Here is a 15,274-nt window from a genome sequence, read left to right as displayed (position 1 = left end):
AGCCATCAGGGAGTGCAAAGACGGCACTGCAGGAAACCCGCAGACTACAAACACCGGTTGCATTTCTCTTCCAGCAGTTCGTTCGTTCCCCCCCACCCCCCGCTTTTCTTAAAAGGAGGCACAAAGGAGACTTTACCTTTATTAGCATAAAAGGGGTGAGCATCCAAACCACCCTACAAACCACCACCCTATCAAACAAAAGAAATCCCAAGTATGAAAGGGCGCGACTGCGCGAGGCGAGACGGGCGAGTTTCGCGCCACAGCCAGAAGAGCAGCAAGGACTGCCCAAGAAGCCCGTGAATGGAGAGAAGCGGGAGCGAATCAGAGAGCTGGTGGCGCCAGCGCGACCGACATTGAGCACTGTGATAGGTAGAGGCATCGACCAATAGGACGCGTCCCTGTTACACACAGCAAGAATCAGATCCCAGAGCTCACGCGCGGCTTACTACGATTACTACGGCTACTCCCCTGCAGCTCGCGCTGGCTGATGAATTGTAACCGCGCGTTACGTGACGAGGTTGGCTGAGACCTTTCCCACCCCTTCATTTCCTTTTCCCGGGGGGGGGAGGGGACTTTGTAGTTTGCTTTCACCTAAAGGCGCAAACCGAAAAGTAAATCAGTAGTTAGAAGGAGAGGAGGGGGAGAACACACCTTATTTTTAACATCATCTCTCTTTCTATCCGCTCGCGGCTAATTTCTGACAAATTGGGGGAGCATGAAGCCGAGGTCCGTACGGTTTGCATTTAAGGCTTTCTCTAGTTTTGTCTCTCATAGTAAGCTGCGTAGAGCTCAAAGGCCCTTAATTTTAAATAGACTCGCATAGGATTTTGCTCTGTGAGACCAACACCGGGAAAAGAACAGATGTTCACATGTGAATCAGCAGCGGATACTTTTGAGTCGATTAAATGTATCTATGACCTGCTATGGAAAGTAATACGTTATGCTAAATTCAGGCTGGAGGCGGAGAGGAAAATAAGGAAGGGGAGGGAAAGGAAAACTGACCAATGAGAGTTTTTCCAACATTTGGAGAGTTCTGCTTTTGGGTAACCTTCCCCCCCCCCCGAATCCCTGTAATTTCAGGAATCCATTTTCTCCTGTTTTCCTTGCTTACGCTGAAATGCGGGGCTTTTTTATTACTCTTCTGTCTTCGCCCCAACAGTTATCAACTATAAACAGTTTTACCGGATTGCTAGAAGTACCATGAACAATAGCCATATTAAAATGCACATCCAGAGAACTTAATTCTGCTAAAATAGGTCAAAGTTCATTACTTCTCAGTTCTTCAAAACAGAAAAAAAACACCTTTTCCAACCGCAAGTGCAGTTACTTTGTGTGTGTAAATTTAGCAGTTGATAGTGTAACTCAACCTTTCAGAATACTTTTAAATATCCTACCTCAGTTTTGCTGCTTTCAAGTGGCAAATAGAGCGTTTCAAAACTGATTCTTAAAAGAATCGTTACCTTTTTATATTGCATCAGTTTTAGGATTAAGCTTCATTAGTACCAAGTATAAAAACAATTAGATACATATTTCTAATATAAAAGCTTGCAGTTAGATTTTTAAAAAGTCAGAATGGAAAACCCTGGGCATGTTTTAATTTAGTCATTCCATTGTAATTTCAATAACCATGTATCTTATTAACAGTGAACTCTTTAAAATCAACTGAGCATAGGACACTTGTAAATACTTTGAAACATTAATCTATAAATTGGCATTTTAGTTGCAAATTATGTTAATTAACAAATATTTGAGATGTAGATTGTAACTTGTAATTTGAAGGAGCTAAAAGTACAATAAATTGCTTAGAAATTGGATCTTAACTTTCATCATTTTATATTCCCAGGTACCATTTTAATATGGTAAAATCCAGTTTGATCCCTATTTCTATTACAAAAATTACTTATTTCAAGGAACATTTGAGGTACTTGTTTTAGAAAATAATTAGTGGGTCTTACCATGTTTAAGTTTCATAGATTTCAAAACCCACTCAAATATTCTATAGAATAGCTGATTTCATAAATGTCTGATTAAACATTAACTTAAATATGTCTTATGTTTAGTTCCTTTTCAGTTAAGATATTAAATGGAATTGACATAAAACACTTGAAACTATGTTAATTTTTGTCTCACATTCATAGAAACACAGTTGCATACATATTATTTTATAAATTAATTGTAACCAAAATTACAAGTTTGGAAATATTACTGAGACTAAGCTCCTATTTTAACTTGCTTTCAAAAAATTCTCTTTTCCTTGCTTAGAATATTAATCAAAAAGCTATTATAGAAAAATGTAACATTCAAGAAGACCAATGTTCAACCAATTTTTTACTGGAAGTTGATCTATGGTATTTCTTCATACCTAAAACCTTGTTTCAAAACAAAAAGAATTTTAGTTAACATAATAAATATTATAAAGCTGTTTATGAATGATATTGCTAAAATATAGCAATTTATACATACGAGATTTGTTTCTTAAATATCTTTCTGATACAAGTGCTATCAGAACTATTAGAACTATGAAGTGTTACCAGTTTTCCTTTAGTATACATTCATATATTTGATAATTTATTTTGACAAAGGCATAGTCATAACAAAAGCATTAACTGAAAAGTATTTGGAGTATTTCTGCAGACTAAAAACCACATTGTTTACCTGCTAGCGTCCTAGCTGCAAACATGTATGATAATGCGTATTACTCCTATTTTCTGCATATTTTCACAAAAATATAGCACAGAGATTGTCACTGTAAACTAAATAAAATACTGAACCGTTTTAATCTACCCATTATAACCACTTCCTCCATCTGGGCAGAATAAATGAACCCTTTCAAACCAAAGGGAATTCTTAAAACCTACTGGATTCCTAGCTATGAAATACAGTGCTGGCTTTCATTTCCATACTCTGTCTTCATCTCCAGGCTTCATTTTGTTTGCCCTGGAACCAGGCTCCACACATTCTACTCCCTCCCTCCCCCCCAAACCCACCATTGTGCACTTACAAATGTTGAATATTATGAATGGTTCCTTGAACCAAAGGGGGGAGGAGAATGGGGGTAGATGGATTCCTCTGTGCTATGGTAATTGTAGGGCTATGTTGTCTAATCACTCCCATTTTCTGAGCCAGAAATCACCATTACTAAATTTAAAATAATGGAGGAAGGAAACAGCTTGGGAAGGGGGAGATGTCCAGAGGAGCACGTTCTCCTCTGCCCCTGCGCACTCCCACTTTTTAATCACCCTCCAACTGGCCTCCACCCCTTTGTCCTCCGATTCATAATGTTGAGCTCTAGAATCGATGCAACGAACGCTCATCAAACTGCCAGAAACATTACTATGCAGGAAGGAAAGGGGTGGGTGGGAGCTGTTTCAAGGAGACGGCCGTTCCTCCTCCTCCTCCTCCTCCTCCCGCCCTCTACGAGACCCCTTGGTCTTTCTCTGGCGTGTAGCCAATTGCGAACAAGACAGTAGACTGAGCCACCAAACGCGAAATCGCAGACAAAAGTGGTAGTGGCGCAGCGCTCATGGATTAGCGTGGAAGGCCAGCGCTGCGATCAGCGTTTTGCCCTTTTTATCCCACGCGGGTTCCCTCGGACCTATAACTCCCTAAGCAGGGCCGGGCGCACTTTGGAGAACCCCAGAGACTGCGGGGAAAGCGAATGGGTGGCCTTTGTATCACACTTGGCCTTCTTCCTGCTCTCTCCCTTTCCCCCAGATTAAAGGTTGGGAGAATTTCGCCTCTCTTGGCCCTCTGTAGATTACACAGTTGTCCCGATCCAGGCGAGGGAGCTTCTGAGCCTCGAAAGGCAGAGAAACTTGCCATACACGAGACGGTTCGGGTACAGAGCAACTAAATCTGCAGGAGAAAGTAGTAAACAGGGGGAGGGGAAAGAGCACGCGGTCAGGTCTCCAAGCCCATCAAATCTCGCTCTTCAAAAACAAACAAACAAAAAACTTGGCCCTGCACAGCCAAAGCCAGTTTGGCTTCTACTCCTTTGTGCCTGCCTAAGCTTAAATCTGCTGTTATCTAATTGAGGCGTTAGTATTCCTCACGTGAGAAGTTGATTGGTAGTATGAACACGTGGCTCATTCAAAAAGCCGGACTATTCAAGTGATTTTTCTTCCCCCTCTTCCCTCCCTCTCTTTTTGGGAGAGGCGGTGCCTGCGTTCGCGTATTGTAACATTTTCATACTCCGCCTGCTGCTTGCAAGGGGGCTTGGGGGCAAGACAAAAAAGTAGTTTCCCCCCCTTTCTCCTCCCTTTCCTTTTTTTTTTTAAACCGCCATCGCAGTTCCAAACGCGTCGTGATTTCTACTGTAGCTTCGGATAGCGCAGCGAACATTCAGTATTTGGTCACAGGCTTTTTTTTTTTTTTTTTACTCTGAAGCGGGAGGGAGGGGTGGGTGGGAGACGGACGGATACAGGCTGCAGTTGTAAGTCCTCTTTTTTTTTTTGCACCCGCCTTCTCTTATTTTGACTCCAAGAATCATTTGAGGGGGTGTGTTTTTTTGTTGTTGCTTCAAGTCAGCCTGTGCATGTTTTTTTAATTATCGTTAAGCAAAGGTCTATTTTTAATTAGAAGATGAACAAGCTGTACATCGGGAACCTGGGCGAAAACGTGTGCCCTTTGGACCTGGAAAGTCTCTTTAAAGAGTCCAAGATCCCTTTCACCGGTCAGTTTCTTGTGAAGACGGGATACGCTTTTGTGGATTGCCCCGATGAGAACTGGGCTATGAAGGCCATCGAGGCACTTTCAGGTGGGTGATAGTCCCCTCTGGCATCCCAGCCTTAGCTTTCCGTACCCTCATTTCAGGGCGCCATCCGCTGCCTTCCTCTGCTCCAACAACCCCCCTGGTAGTAATTCTCTCTGCCCCACCCCTCTGCGTGTTGCCCTCGTCATTTTGCTTTAAAATTCCTAGTCTCGGATTATAATCGCTCAGATTGTCCCGAAGGGTCTCCCCAAGGAGTTTTTCGGCCCGGGGTGCGGGGTTCGGGTGTGCTAGGCTGCACTTATTCTGAAGGACTTCAGCCGCGCTGCTCGGGCCCCCGGGAGAGCACTGCTTAGATTGGCTCGAGGAGGTCGCTTCTCCCTCCTCGCAACTCCCGGGCACGCTGTCAGGTAACGCACGAATGGCTGGGGTTCAAGCCTTTCGAAAAAAGCATTGCGATAGGAATTACAAGGCCGCTGGGCTCGGAGAATCTGCTGCTCTCTCTCCCCCCCCCCGCTAAAAAAAAATAAAATTTCAAATGTGTTGGAAAAAACGGCGTGAGGAAGAGGGAGCGAAGGCGCGCTAAACGTCGCCCACAGCAGTGGAAAGGGAGGCGCGAGTGCAGAAACGCACACGCCAGGGCCCAACTGGAAGCCACCTATTTCGTGGCGTAGGGACTCCCGCTCGGCTACAAACGCTCGCACACGGCGTATCGTGGCTTCCCCACGGCTGGGAGATGTAAGTTTCCAGTTGCCCGTAGGGCAGGTGGAAATGGGGGCACGAGCCTTTCCATGGACCCAACGTGCCGCGCTGCAAGCCTTGCTAGTAACGCAAAGCGCGCGCGCCCGGAGATTCTCGCTGGCCTCTCTAAATTACGCCCCCCCCTCACTTGTTTCGAATCGGTGAGGGGGGACTTCCCGCGTGTGGGGCTGCTGATTCCCTCTCACACCAGAAGCCAAACTTTGACTGTTTAAAACAAAAACAACAAAGGGCTCCTCCTCCTCGGCGTCCTGCCTCTTTCAGGAGAGAGGTCGAGGCCTGAAAGCCCAATTCGCCACTGCTCCTGGGTGTCATTTATTTCGCTTTTCCTTTGGCTCTCAGGCACTCACTGAGCATCTCGACCTCTCAGCTTCTACATCCTGTTTTTGTGTGAAAGACAACTTGGCGGGCTAAACGGGGGAGGCTGGTTAAGCTGAATGATTTCATTTGAGTCCTGTTTTTGCTCTCCTCCACCTCCGAGTTGGGGGGGCCTTTGCTTCAGCCGGTGACGGTAGGAGTAGGCATAAGTAAGAAGACATGAGGGGTGTATTTCCAGGAAAAAACGCGTGGGGAGCGCGCTCGTTTTTCACTGAAACCAGCAGTTCCTGTTTCCTCGTGACAAGTTATTAGAGGCCTGCTCCTTTCGTCAAGGGAGCCATACATATGTATGTGTCTTTGTGCAGTTTACGTTTCTGCATATCATTTTGGAAAGTAGCATAGGTTAAATAATGAAGCATCTACCTTAAATATGGAAAGTCTTTTAATACTAGTTTGACCATTTATCTTGGGAATTGACCTCTTTGGAAGATACCTTTGTGACTTGTGGCTGTCATTCCACTATCCTGCAACTTTTTAAAAACATACAAAGAGTTGCATTTGTGTTGTTCTGCATCATTACAGATTCAGTTCATAAGGGCATTAGAAGGTTTGTTGGGGTGGGAGAGCATGTAATTCATTCTATAATGAGTTGTGTTACTGTTTGCAGGTAAAGTGGAGCTGCATGGTAAACTCATAGAAGTTGAACATTCAGTTCCCAAAAGACAAAGGTAATTTATTATATATGCATAATAGTTTAATGTCTAAATTGAAAATTGCATTATTTATAAGAGATTGAAAAAGTACTTTAATCTGAAATTAATAATTATATTTTGTGAGAAGCCATCAGAGCTGTGATTGTATAGAAATTTGTTACAGTTTATAAGTAAGTTGAAATATTTAAATATTTTGTAATGCAATTAATTTCAAAGAAATAGTTTTAATATTAAGAATTAGCATGTTGAAATTTAAAAAGGTATATAAAGTTTGTCATTTTCCAAGTTTGGTGATCTGAAATTGGAGAGGGTAATTTATTTTGTAGAATGATCACGGTCATATGTTGAAGTTGAGGTATTTTCTTATCAAAATATATTCTTATAGAGTAGAATGGCATTTAAACTTTTTATGGCAAGATACAATTTATGCATAATTAACTTTTTGTGAACTTTGTGAAGTGAGTATTTAGCAGCAGTTTTTATGGACTTGATATGTTTGAATCTACGTATTAGAGCAACTTAAGAGTTCCTTGGGACAAGTACATCTGTCTTCATTTCCTGAATGATCAGGTCATAAAGTATTCCCAGTTTTTAAAGAACACAAATTTAGTATGTTAGTTGTTAATCTTTTTAGGATTATAAAGCTAGTTATGGATATTGTCTAAATGAAATAAAATGTTTTTAAAGACCTCTAGAGAAAGTTTGAGGCCTATAAATTAGACTTTTAGTATTTGATTTTGGGAATTAAAATATACAAAGCTTATTTGAAGAATTTTAGTTGGAAATGTGTTTTAAGGGGTAGGGAGTAGACAGCAAATACTGGTGTCATTTGGCATAATTGCTATACGTTAAATCTACTGGCATTTATTTTGGTATGCTTACTGAATATTTGTGCTTTCATGTTTCATTTGTAACCTAACTAGTGGCATCCATTATGTATAAGCTTATTTAACAGATCATTAAAAATTAAAAAACTAGTTCCTATGTATACACTATAGATTTTGAACATATATATCATAAATAAATTAAGATACAGATTTCACATTGATATAATACAAAGGAGTGCAATAGCTGTGTGTATCATGAAAATATCATACTTTACAAAATGAAAAATTATACTTAGTTTATAATACATTATTTTGTTCCTATCAAGCAATAGTAAAAACATGCTAAAATATTGAAAATTTCTTTGATATGTTTTCACTTTTCTTCAGTGTGTTATTGCTTTGAACCTGAATATGTAGAAAAACTGTACCAAGCATCTAGTTGAGAAACAACAGATGCAAATATGTTTATTTTATTTTATTTGTAAATTTGACTGCTCTTCATGGAGCAGATTTTTGCTAAAATTATTTAAAATGCCACCAATGATTAAAATATTTTTGAAAACATGATATAAATGTTTAATAGAATAGAGGATGCATATGTATAATCTGATATGTAGGCCAGGTTAAAATACAGGCTATAGTCCTATGCACATTTGGAAATAAATTCTGTTGAACTCAGCAAGTCTTCCCAGTGAATCATGCATTTGGTTGTAAATAATAGACTCTGTTTATACACTTCATAAGTGTACAATCTTATTTAAGTAAGAAACTAACATTCTCTGAGAAGGAACACTCTGCTTGCTAGTAGCTTTTCTTTTATAACTTCTTTTTTAAAAAGATCTTTGCATAAAGATCTGTGTAGGTAATTGAATATCCATATGGCAGAATATAAGTTTAGTCAATTTTTTAGAAATTCTAAGTTAGCATTCTCTCTCCTCCCTTTCCTTTTCCACTTCTGTTTCTTAATAGAAGATGTATATAGTTGGTACCAATTGATCTGGGTCTGATTTGGTTGGATAAATATTTCAGTTGGGTTAGAAAAAAATTCAATACATCATTTGACAACTACATTTAATAAGAAAAAATGGAAACATACATTAAACTGTATTTATTAAAACAAATATTTATTGGTGAAGTAAAAGTTCTGAACTATTTAGGGATAGGTCTACTTCAGTATAAATATTCTAGTTCAAGTTTTGCTGTTCCAGGTATTTCTCCTTCACTTAGCTTGGTGAGACCAAGGGTATATTGTTAATCCATATATTCTCATATTAATGATTTCAGTAGCCCTTATAAATATAAATTACATTTGTAGGGCCAGTTATTGCAAGAAGTACCCTGTTTTTCTATTTAAAAAAAGTTTAAGGAGTCCCTGCGTTCCAGCAGTTTGAACTTCTAAATTAAAAAAAGGTTGCATCAATACTTACAGAATCAACCTTTATATCTTCTGTGAAAGGCAATATGGAACTTTAGTGCTCTCGAATGCTCATTGAAGTCCTGAGATAGACAAATAGTAAATTGTGGTGGGGTGGGAATGGTCTGCATATTCCAAATAGGAGACTAAAAGAGGGAACAGTGAGGAGATGGAGAAGAACAAACTGTTTACAATGACTGTATTCAGGTGATTTCTGACTTACTATAGAAACTTCAAAGGAACACATGAATGTAATGTTTTTGCATTCATAACCTCATGGATAATAGAAAATATCTTACTCTATTATGGAAGTTTATGTTACTTCATTCAGAATTTGGAAGTGACATTGTAACAATGCTGCCTCTTAGCCACATGTTGGAAAAGAATGTGGAATATTCTTAGCTATGATTTTCAGTTCCCACAAAAGGAAAACTATAAAACAAGTTCACGCATGCATATTGGAAATCTTTGTATGCACGCCTTTTAGATAGTATTTAGTTTGCTTCAACAGCTGTTACCTTGTTGGGTGATATACATACCAGAGACTGATTATTCAAATAACACTGATGTCATTTGAATAGTTTAGCTTTGGAGTGGAACCTGATTCTTGCTGGCTAGGGCTACATTATATTGAGTCAGTCCTTGAGGAGTATGAGTATTATTTAATCCTTGCAAGTTACACGGTCCTGACATTTATCCCTAAAATTAGAATCTTCTTGAAAGTTCTATTCTTGTTTTGAGGAGAGATGCTAATCTATTTTAGGGTGTGTATGTGTATTGGGGTTTTTTGGGGAGTATGTGTATGTTAAGATTAACTATGTATCTGTAGTTTAGTTTGTAAAGACTGATCAGTAGAAGCACATCATAATGTTCAGCAGTCTTTTTGTCTCCCAAGGCCATGCATAGCAGTGCCTGGTATATTATGAGCTGTTCCTGCACATTGAAGCAAACTTATAAACAATCTTCCAACTCTTACAGTTTAGGTATCAAGATTTTCTTTCCTGTGTCTCAAAATTTTATAAACTTCTCTCCCTCACCCAAGTCCCCAAATGTTGACTGATGATAGGAGGAAGCTATTCTGAGTGCCAGTAAATTGAAAAGCTTTGTGCCTTAGAAAGTTGGAAGAGGAAGATGGCTCAGGAGATGAGACTCTTTTCTTGTTGACCTCTTAATTTAAATTGTTTTTCATAGTAATTATGTCAAGTGTTTTGTGGACCAAAAACAATTATAATAAGGAGAGAAGAGTTGTCCTCATCCACCATTCCATTCTGAAATAATTATATGACAGGCTTAAATTTGGTGATGAAAAATAAAGCAACTTCAGTACTTGTATAAACCACTTAAAAGGTATAGATAGGCCATAGGTTGCCATATACATACTATATTCAAATCTGATTTCTGCACAAAATATGGATGTCGGATTTACTGAATACAAAAAAGGAAAATAGTTTAAATTCACTCTGAGTAAGTTTTTTAAAATTTATGGGCGAGAAAAATATTGAAAATCTAATTACTATTAAAAAGAAAAGGAAGTTCTTAAGAAATTCAGTTCTATGAGAGGTGATGATATTAAAGATTAGTCCTATGTGTAGTCTCCCCATCTTTACTTTTTGACTTTCATATTATATTAGTCTTTATGTTCTATAATAACCATATCATTGCATTAAAAAGTATATAAAGTATGTCTTAGAGGATAGCACTACCTAGCTGACAGTGGATGATCTCAATAGCTAAGTTTCATTGGCTGTGGTTAGTGCTTGGATGGGGGATTGTCAAGGAATTCAACGGTGGTTAGCTATTGAAAAACTGTTTTGGAAGAGAGTAATAGTAAACTACTTGGATAGCACAGCCAAGAAAACTGCCTGGATGCAGTTACCAGTGTCAAGCCCATCTTTTCTTTTTACTTTATAATGTGTATCATTGGGCCTTATAAAAGTAAGCAGTTGAAAGTCTCCCAATACTGGTATCATGTCTTCATAGGAATACAGTGGAATCGTTTTTTGAAATAGAATATAAGATATACAGTATACTGCACTTGGAAAATAATTTAATCAGTATCTGTATATGCTGATATAGAGTTTAAAGATGGACTTACAGTATGCTTAGAAGGAAAAGGTAGTTAACATTTATCCCATACTTCCTATAATGAAGCAGAGACAAATACAGCTGAACCAGTTCTATCATTAGTACAGTCAACTAACTTAGAGTTCCAAAGAGCAGCTATATCCTGTAAAACAGAATTATTTTCTTTCCATTTAAGCCCATTGTACCATATATTGTAAGCTTGCTGTTCTTTTTCAGAGTTAACAATTGTTTATCCTGTAGAATGCCATTCCAAGTAAACAAAGAAAACCTTCATTTTTTAAAATCATTTTAATTCCTTAATCATTTTTTGTGTTCTTTCTAATCTTTTGAAAAAATGGAATCTAAAACGGAAACTGATTTCAATATTGGTATTCTTTAGAATAGGATGTTTTTGCTAACATGAAATGGAATTTTAAATGTTAACTCAGCCTTGTAAGTTAACCTCAAGAGGTGGCTTCAGCGCACTGCCCTCTTTAATACCAGTAGGCTACAGGGGTGGCTAGGAGGGGGTGTTTCTAGTATGTCTACCTGCTCCTGCCTTGTGGCTATGAATACAAAAGTAGGGAAAGAACTGGATCAGGCTTTGGTTGCATATGTGTATTAACATTGTATAGATGTTCTGTAGCTGCCCAAGGGTGTGCATTTGTGTCTTTCCTGGGTCTGAGGAAACAAGATATGACAGTTCCCATACAGTACTAAATTTCACTAGTGGGGTTAACCTAGCAGAGTGGTCAGTATTTAGTCACCTGTTTGTTAAAATATTTTTCAGATAGATTCAAAGCAATTCATGTAACAAAAAAAATACTTAAAAACCCAGTGATATAGCAGCATGAGAATTGCCATAGAAAATGACAATGTTTATAAAAATACCAAGGGCAAAACTATTGTTACTGATGAGTAATCATTGGGAAACAGATTTTGAGGTATTTTGTGTATTTATTAATCAAATTTGTATGGCCACCCATCTCACAAAAAGCGACTCTGGGCAGTGTACAACAATCCGATAAAACAACACCTATATAAAACACTCAGTATAAAAATATAAGAATATTAAAAGATAAAAAATGAAATATACAAACCCTAGGCAAAGAGAATAAGAATAGCCATCTCAACAATTGAGCCATCTAAGATTATAGTAGTAGGATTGGTAAAATACATGAAACTGCTGTGGCAATGAAACTGTATGTACATGGTTTGGAATTGCTATTTTCAACTTTGGACCTCTGATAAAATGTTGTTGAAGGAGAGAACAAGAACATTATGAGGGGAAACTGAAATGAGACAGCCATTTTACCCTCCTATTCTTCTCCACTGCCCAGCTCCCATCACCCACCTCAGCTGCTCCTTTGTTTGGCAAAGGAATTGAAGTAACAGCTGTCCAGTTCTTCTGAATGAAGGGTAAATGTATGAACTTCCCCTCTCCCCCTCCTAGATTTGGCCTCAGAACCAGCACAGTGGTTCATATTGGGAATGAACACATTAAGGATACATAAATCTACTTATGTAAGGGCATTCAAAAATGGTTTGCTGGTTTCAACTTTATAATATTCCTAGGAAAAGTTCTAGCGTAAAATAGTTTTGGGATGTGCACATTTTCTAGAATCAATTTCTCTTAGTTTGTAAGTTGGGATTTCCCTTACCATTTGAAGGATCCTAAGTGTATGGACAAAAGACTAAGTTTGGTAAGGTGCTGCTTAGCAGCTGGCTGTCCCCATCTAGGCTTGGAAGCTAAGCAGGATCACACCTGGTTAGTGCTTGGATCGGAAACAACTAAGGAATGCTAGGTTTTAGGTTAGGCTGAAAAAACTGTAATGGCAAACCACTTCAGTAGAACTGCTAAGACACTGCATAAATGTGTCCATGTATTTACCAGGAGTTAAATTTGACTTAATAATTTACTTTTATATTCTATGAAACCATTTCTTCCTTAGGTTCCAAATTGGCAGAAAGCAAGAAATAAGTTGTCAGTTTCAGCAGCAGATTGATAGCTTGGGCTCTGTGATTCCATGTGGTCAGTGGGCATAAGCAGACATTTATTTATTTTGGCTTTGGATGAGGCTGGCATGCAAGAATCTCTTTTCCTAGTCCTGTTTGATATCCTACTACCTATATATAGAGTAGCTCCCATTCCCTAATATAGGATGTGATGACCATACAGTACCATGTGCACTTCTGCTTCTCCCATCCTAAAAAGGATACTCAAATGTAGAAATTAAACTGAAATTGCTTCCTTGTAAATAAATGTTATATCCTTAGGGAGAATGGAAGTGAAGTAGAGAATGGCACCTTTTTTTTGGAATAGACTTCCTTTACATATTAGATTTTTCCCTCTCTGTACAGGTTTTTCAAAATGTAGTGAAGACAGATTTATTCAGGTGGGACTTTGGTGGTTGATGGTCATCTTGATGGAGGGGTTCCTTGATTTTGATATGAGTTTCATTTATTGTTTTTAGGTTTACTGAGGGTGGTTTTACTGTGGATATTTTAGCTTTTAATGTTTATTGTTTGTATTTTTATATATGCTGCTTTTATTGATGTAAGCTGTTGTGAGTCCATCTGGATTTGGCAGCATATAATTTTAATACAAAAATGAATAAGAGGGATTAAGGAAAGATTATTAAAATTCCTATGTTCAGGGATAATCATACACAACTATCTCCATAGTGAGTTTCCCATGATAACTTGCCTGAAAATCAGACTGGGCTGGACTTTAGGAAATCTGTTTTTCTCTCTTTTTGAAATACCTGTTTTTCATTGTTGTTGTTTTACATACAGGTAATTTATAACTTTCTACTAGTAGATTTATGTAATCCTTTGTGTTTGAACCAAGATATTTGGTTTTATGCTAATGATTCAAAAGGAAAGAACAACTTTAATTGTAATCAAACTACTGAAGGTATCCTTGTTACCTTTTTCCAGCAAAACCAACCCTAACCCTGTGGCACTTTAAAGACTCACATTTATATCCAAGTCAGTGAATCCAAAGGCCTGTATTCATCCCTTGGATGAAAAAATAGCCTTAAAGCTATCAACCTACAAATTTCTATAACATATATCATACTGATTATATCACCAGTTGACTGATTTGAGTATTGAATTGAGTATATTATAGACATATAAACAGTATATAGTAATTTCTATACATTAACTCTTTATTTGCAGCTACACGTCTTTTAAGTGAAGTAAACAGTGTTAAATAGGCCCAATACAGATTCTGGACTACTTTTCCTCAGTGATTAAACCTAAACTGTGTCTGCCCCAGTATTTTCCACATACTAGGAAAGGACACCAAAGTAGATATACAAGGAATATTTCAGCATTAATATTGCTTTACAGATGACTGAAGTATTTGTCCCAGTAGAATGGTTCCGTTGAGCTTACTGTGAAATATTTTAGGTACACATGAGAAATCTTATGTTAAACTGGGGGAAGAAAGAGGTCTTCCGTTTTCAGAACTAAGAATTCTAATTAGCAAAAAGCTACATGGAGAGCTTCATGTGAGTATTTTTGATATGATGGAGCTTGTGCATTTGCAATTAGCTAGAACATTTCTTGAAGAATTTTTCAATAAAAAGAATCATTAAGCTTCATTGTAACATTGGTTTTCCTTTTCAGTCAAATAAAATATGTAATCTTGAATAAAGTATTTTTCTTTAGCTTTACTGTAAGACTACAATGCATAGTGTACATTCAGAGAAAATATGATTTCTTGTGTTGTTTTTTAATGTATTAGTGAATCACGAATTTTATCTCCCAGTAGAAAAAACAAACATGAAATGTAGGAAAGGCATTCTATAAATCACTGGGGAGAAAAAGAAAGTTACAATGTACTAGTTAAAATGTTGAAGAAAATATGTAGTGTCTCAAGATGTTTTTAGAGAATTTTTTCATACCAAACTCACTTAAAATCTTTCCCTGTATCCTTTAGACTCAGTTTTTTCCTCTCATATTGGCATTACCACTTTCAGTTAACATATTCTTTTCTTTCTGCAGTCCAGCTCAGTGCTTTATATTCAGTGAGTCTGAAATAGCATTTACTTGACAGTCATAAAGAATATCCTGATAAGGTTTTTGCAATAATCGTAGTTTTTGGCTTAAATGCATACAGCATGTCTTGTTTTTCACATTACAGTGCCTCCTTATAGCCACTTGACAAGGGAGGGGGAATGTTGTGGGGAGCAGGCTTTGTCCTATCATGGTAATCTACTAGCAGGGCATGCAGAAGCAATCTCTATATATGCTTTCTTCTGAGAAGCTCCAGTGTGCACCCATGACTATTTCCATGTAGATACATCATAAATATAATTATGCAAAACTATTCTGTGATAGTATTTTATAATATAAATTGACCTTAAATTTCCTTTTGAAATATACCAAATAATTCTTTTTTTGGTATTTTCTTTTAAGATTTTTTTTCTAATCTGCAAATTGTATTTGTATGTACAAATGA

General features: G+C 37.7%; 1 protein-coding gene across 1 annotated transcript in view; it reads left to right on the top strand.

Annotated features, from left to right (window-relative positions):
- Positions 1 to 453: 453 nt before the first annotated feature.
- Positions 454 to 15,274, top strand: part of IGF2BP3 (insulin like growth factor 2 mRNA binding protein 3) — a 79,016-nt gene continuing 64,195 nt past the window's right edge. Inside the window, exons 1-3 of the mRNA XM_007425708.4 lie at positions 454 to 517; positions 4,579 to 4,756; positions 6,453 to 6,513. Coding sequence (XP_007425770.2) covers positions 488 to 517; positions 4,579 to 4,756; positions 6,453 to 6,513 — 269 coding nt within the window. The 5' untranslated portion in view covers positions 454 to 487. The remainder of the gene's footprint in view (positions 518 to 4,578; positions 4,757 to 6,452; positions 6,514 to 15,274) is intronic.

Source organism: Python bivittatus, unplaced genomic scaffold (assembly GCF_059951505.1).
Source record: "Python bivittatus isolate LINGU-HERP-01145 unplaced genomic scaffold, Pbiv_v1 ctg000610_np1212, whole genome shotgun sequence".
Lineage (NCBI taxonomy): Eukaryota > Metazoa > Chordata > Lepidosauria > Squamata > Pythonidae > Python > Python bivittatus.
Note: the sequence above shows the minus strand (reverse complement) of the source record. Positions and strands in the feature narration are given on the sequence as shown.